This window comes from Pseudopodoces humilis, chromosome 33 (assembly GCF_049639895.1).
Source record: "Pseudopodoces humilis isolate 2021_Gansu_Grassland_sample_001 chromosome 33, ASM4963989v1, whole genome shotgun sequence".
In the NCBI taxonomy this organism is placed as follows: Eukaryota; Metazoa; Chordata; class Aves; order Passeriformes; family Paridae; genus Pseudopodoces; species Pseudopodoces humilis.
The window spans coordinates 847,848-852,990 of NC_142232.1; the positions used below are offsets into that span (position 1 = coordinate 847,848).

Below are 5,143 nucleotides of genomic sequence, written 5' to 3' on the forward strand. Positions count from 1 at the left end.
CACAGGGAATTCACAGGAGGAAAGTGCAGTGCTGGAGGATGTGCTTGGATACAACGTTCCCACAGCAGTTTTGGGGATAAAATCGTCAGGAGAGAGAAAAGAAAAAGTCCTACCAAGGGTGGGCTGGGGAGGGCTGGTGCTTCCCGGGAGGCTCCCGAAGCTCAAGAGGACAAAGCCCAGACCTTGTCCAAGCTGCGAGCTGGGTCTGAGCCAGAAACCAGGGGGTGGCAGAGACATTGCTGCTGAAGGGCTTCAGATTGCCAAAGCTAAAGTGTCCCGTATCAAGGAACAACTTGAGGTTACGGAAGTCCCAGTGCCCACGTTCCATCCCCTCATTTCAAGCTGAAAGCGGAGCTCCACTTGTGACTCTGCTTTTTAATAATCAATGTCAAACTTCAACAAAATTTCCTTAGAAAGACCCCATGAAGGTTCACACTGTCAGAGCTCACTCGAGGCAGCCCCAACTCCTGCCCTGCTTCAGTCCCTGTCAAGCCCACTGTGCTTTCCCGCTGCTTTGCTCCAGCTCCCCCCAAATCACCATGAATTCCACTGAACTGAAACAAATCCAGGTCCTCGTGGGTCGGGACAAGGGCAGGGAGAGGTCACTCAGGGATCACCATCAGGGGTGCAACAGCCCGACACGGGGAAATGAACTGAACTTAGGACTAAGCAAATCAGACCAGGAGAATGAGGATTGAAATCAATCTTGAGAAACACCTCCTCCCGCTCCTGAACTTTTCTGTCCGGGCCGCTGCTCGCGGGGCACAGAGAGGGGCCCGGCCGTGTCCCTCCAAACCTCCCTGGGAATCAGCCCAGAGCCCTCAGCCTTCCTTGTGCCCATCCCCGGGGCCCCTTGTCCCTCCCAATGGCTCCCGTGGCTCTCCCAGTCCATCCCAGCCTCTCCCAGTCCATCCCAGTCACTCCCAGTCCATCCCAGTCGCTCTGTCGGTTCATCTCGCCCCTCCGTGGATCTGCCGCCCCTCAGCCAATCAGAGCGCGCCTCTCTGATGACTCATCAGTTGCCGGGCAGATCCACAGAGTCGAGAGCCCCGCGCTGCACGCGGCCTCCCAGTGCCGCGCACTTCATTCCCAGTCCCTCCCAGTGCCACCACAGTTCCGCCCATAGGCCCCAGAGGCGCTCCCACTCCTTTATAGCCCATTCCCAGTCTATTTCGATTTCAATCCCACTTCCACTCCCAGACCTCTACCCCCTCATCCAGTGTCCCAGTATCCACTCTCATCTCTTCCAGTGCCACCCGAGTCCCTCCCACTTCCATTCCCAGTCCCTCTCAATGCCACCCCCCCCACTCGTCTCCCATCTCTCCCAGTTCCCCCCCAGCGTGTCCATCTCGCTGGTGCCCTCGAGCTCCCAGCCCGGCCCCGGCCGCCTGCTCTGCTCCCTGATGGATTTCTCCCCTGCCCACATCCAGCTGAGCTGCTCCCAGGGCCAGCAGCAGCTCTCGGGCCACGTGCTGGCCACTGCCGTGCTCCCCAGCGGGGACTGGAGCCAGCAGCTCCTGGTGCTGCTGGAAACCGCCCCCGGCAATGCGGGCTCAGCTCCAGCTGCCAGGTGGAGCACGTCAGCCTGGAGCACCCCCTGAGCCGGCACTGGGGCACGGCCCGGCCCCCACAGCGCCGGGGGCAGCGGGGGAGGCACTGGGGGGGCCCAGAGGGGGACTGGGGTGTGCTGGGAGGAACTGGGAGGGAGTTTGAGATAGACTGGTTGAAACTGGGGAAGGGATTGAGGTGCTTAGGATGGCTGGGAAGGGGATTAAAGGATGTTGGGGAGGGTGGGATGAGGTTCTGGGGGTCCTGGTGGACACTGGGAGGGAGTTTGGGGGTGCTGGGTGTCACTGGGAGGGATTTGAGTGAGCCTGGAGGAGCTGGAAGGAGATTGGGGATTGGAAAGCAGGGATTGGGATGAGGTTGGTTGTGCTGGGAAGAGACTGGGAGGAGTCTTGATGAGTCCTGGTGGGGCTGGGAAGGGACTGGGAGAGGGTTTGGGGGTCCTGGGGCAGTGGGGAGAAATTGGGAGGGGGCTGTGGGATCCTGAGAGGAACAGGAGGGGCTCTGGTGGGTCCTGGGGAGGCTGGGAAGAGACTGGCAGTGATTTACCAAAATAGCAATATTGATCCAGTATCAACATCAATCTGTTAATGGACAAAAAACCTCTCCAACAGTTTAAAGTTACAAAGTGGATGTTTAATCACAGCACTGGGCGAGTGCGGGAGTCACCCCTTAATACGCACTGCAAGTTGACAAAAGATTCCAGTGTCTATTTATTTACAAAAGTCTTGAATATCCAAAATACTAATACATATTAATACTAATACATATGCATAATGCTAAACACTTCCCATTCCCCACTTTGGATAAAAATGAATGGAAATGAATTTAAAATGTCATAACACCTGCGTGGTTGGCTCCCTAATTTGAAGAGGAGGTCGTTTTGGTGAGGAGAGGTCATCAAAAGATGAAGGAAAACTGCTCTTCCTCACTCTCACCTTTCTACCTTTACAATGGTTGACATTACAAATGACATTTGGTACAACTCCAGTTTCCTCCCTTGTGACTTTTAAATGGGTTTCCAGATGTAAGGTCTGTGATCTTCCTGAACCCCTTTATCAGATTCTTTTCTCATTATAAGCACATCTAAACAAACATACAATGACAAGTAATTTTTTACCTAAGTCAGAGATTCATTATCTCAAATGCTGCTACACACTTCATCATTAACTAATTCCAGCAAGGCCAATCTCAGCTAAGAACTCTTAATTTTTCAAAAATTCTTCATTTTTTAAAATTAATGACTCCAAAGGAGGTTTCAGAGGGTCCTGGATGGGCTGGGAGAGACTGGGAGGGTACTTGGAGGGGCTTGGGGTGTCTGTGAGAGGTTTTGGGGGTCCTGAATCCGGCAGACCCCCCAGGGATTCCGTCAAATGCGGCCCACAGCAAGAGGCTGATGGAGATTGGAGTCTTCATGTTGGGCTTCGTCTTCCTGGCGCTGGGGCTCGGCTTCTGCCTGTGCAGGAAGGTGAGGGGGGGTCCCGGGGGTCATGTCCTCCCACTCCCAGAGCGTGTGTGCTCCTCCCAGGGACCCCCACTCTGGTGTCACCCCCTTTTCTCTGCCCACACAGCTCCTGAGGCAGTGGCAAAAGGTTCTCTAGGATTAAAAGTCAACAAATCCACTCCCCCCAAGGAGTTCCCATTGTTGGTTCGTGTCCCAATGGCAGTTCCTGTCCCAGTGATCATCCAAGTGCCCACAGGGAACCAGGAAGATGTGGAGCCTCCCAGCCAGGTGTCTTCCCAACACGGATCACCAGGACCACGGATCACCAGGGCTCTGCCCAACGGGGGTCACTGGGGATCATCCAACGCCGATCCTCCCATGGGGGATGGAGCTGGAGCAGCGCACGAAGCTCTTCCCGCACTCGGGGCACTCGCAGGGCTTCCCTTACTGGTGCCTCCGTTGGTGTTGGGTCAAGTGAGAGCTCTGTGAGAAGCTCTTCCCACACTGGGGACACTCGTAGGGCCTCTCCCCAGTGTGGATGCGCCGGTGCCTGATGAGGGTGGAGTTGTGCTTAAAGCCCTTCCCGCAGTCGGGGCAGCGGAAGGGCCTCTCGTCTGTGTGAATCCGCTCATGTTGGAGGACACTGGAGCTGGTCTGAAACCTCTTCCCACACTGGGGACACTCGTAGGGCCTCTCCCCAGTGTGGATGAGCTGGTGATTTCTCAGACTGGAGCTCTGACCAAAATTCTTCCCACATTCCAAGCAGGTGTAGGGCCGCTCCCCGGTGTGGATCACCTGGTGTATCATCAGGCCAGAGATATCTCTGAAACTCTTCCCACATTCCCCACACTCATAGGGCTTTTCCCCAGTGTGGATCATCTGGTGATTCCTCAGGGTGGAGCGTTCGCTGAAGCTCTTCCCACATTCCCCACACTCGTAGGGCTTTTCCCCAGTGTGGATCCTGTGGTGCCGGATCAGGTTAAAGCTCTTTCTGAAGCCCTTCCCACATTCCAAGCACTTGTGGGGCTTCTCCCCCAGCTCTGAGCTCCGGCTGGATCTCTGACCCTGTTCCTGGCACTGGGGAGATCTTTCCTCCTCGCAGCTCCCTGGACTGGGTTTGCAGCCCCTCCTCGTGCAGGATCTCTGGGACTTTTCCTCCTCCTCTTCCATCTGGACAAAATTTGGGAATGAAAATTCCTGGTTAGGAGGAAAAAAAGAGAGGAGAGCTCCTTGGGCTGGGGGTGCCTCTGTTGGGAAGGTAGAATTAGAAAGAAATTATAAATATGACTCTTTAGCCAGAAAGGCTAAAGAAGAAATACAAATGAAAGCACGGTTTGAATAATTCAAAGAAACCAGGCTGGTATGCCAGAACACGTTCTTTCCCCCAGTAAAACTAAGCTGAGACCCCTCTTCCCAGCCTTATAAGGAAAGGTCTGAAGGACCCTGAGATAAAACAGCGATTTCTATAGATCGCACACAAATGTTACTGTTTTAGTATACTTAGAAAGATTGGTTAGTAAAGGAATAGAATATTCAATGTATAGGTTATATAAGTAATTGTAAAAGGGAGTTCTCTCTCTTGGCTCTCTTGGTTGTCTTAGTCTCTCTTAACTCTTGGCTCTCTTGCTACTCTCTCTTGGCTCTCTCTCAGCTCTCTTGTTTCTCTTAGCCTTCTTGCCTCATGCTTTCTACACTCTTTCTGCTTTTTCCTGCTCTTTCCTCCTCTTCTTTATCCTCTTTTTCCCGGCTCTCTCACTTCTGTTCTGTTTCTCTCTTTCTTAGCAATCTTAAAGTCTTGAACTCATGTATTCATATTTTACCCCCTTTTGTATTGTTCTCTCCGAGCCTGCTTTGCGCTCTATCTGTTGGATCATAGCAGGCTCTCTGTCTCTCTCTCTCTCCCACGCCCTGAAATAAACTACTAACATCTAACTTGACTATAGAGGTCTCAGCCGTGTCTCAGACCGTCCACTCCCGAAGCGTCTCCTACATGCCTCCTTGCCCAGGTTCGTCTCAGAAAGACACTGGGCATCTTGCGTCTGTAATAACCTCAAAAACAACAAGATTCAGCCCAAACATCAAAACACAGATCAAAAACTACCCAAACAACAAGATTCAGCTAAAATCCCCTGC

The 5,143-nt window shown here is 53.1% G+C and overlaps 1 protein-coding gene across 1 annotated transcript in view; it reads right to left on the reverse strand.

Annotated features, from left to right (window-relative positions):
• LOC148182322 (uncharacterized) overlaps window positions 1-4,180 on the reverse strand; it is a 20,301-nt gene extending 16,121 nt beyond the window's left edge. Inside the window, 1 exon segment of the mRNA XM_088068927.1 lies at window positions 3,459-4,180. Coding sequence (XP_087925053.1) covers window positions 3,459-4,180 — 722 coding nt within the window.
• Between the last annotated feature and the right edge of the window lie 963 nt (window positions 4,181-5,143).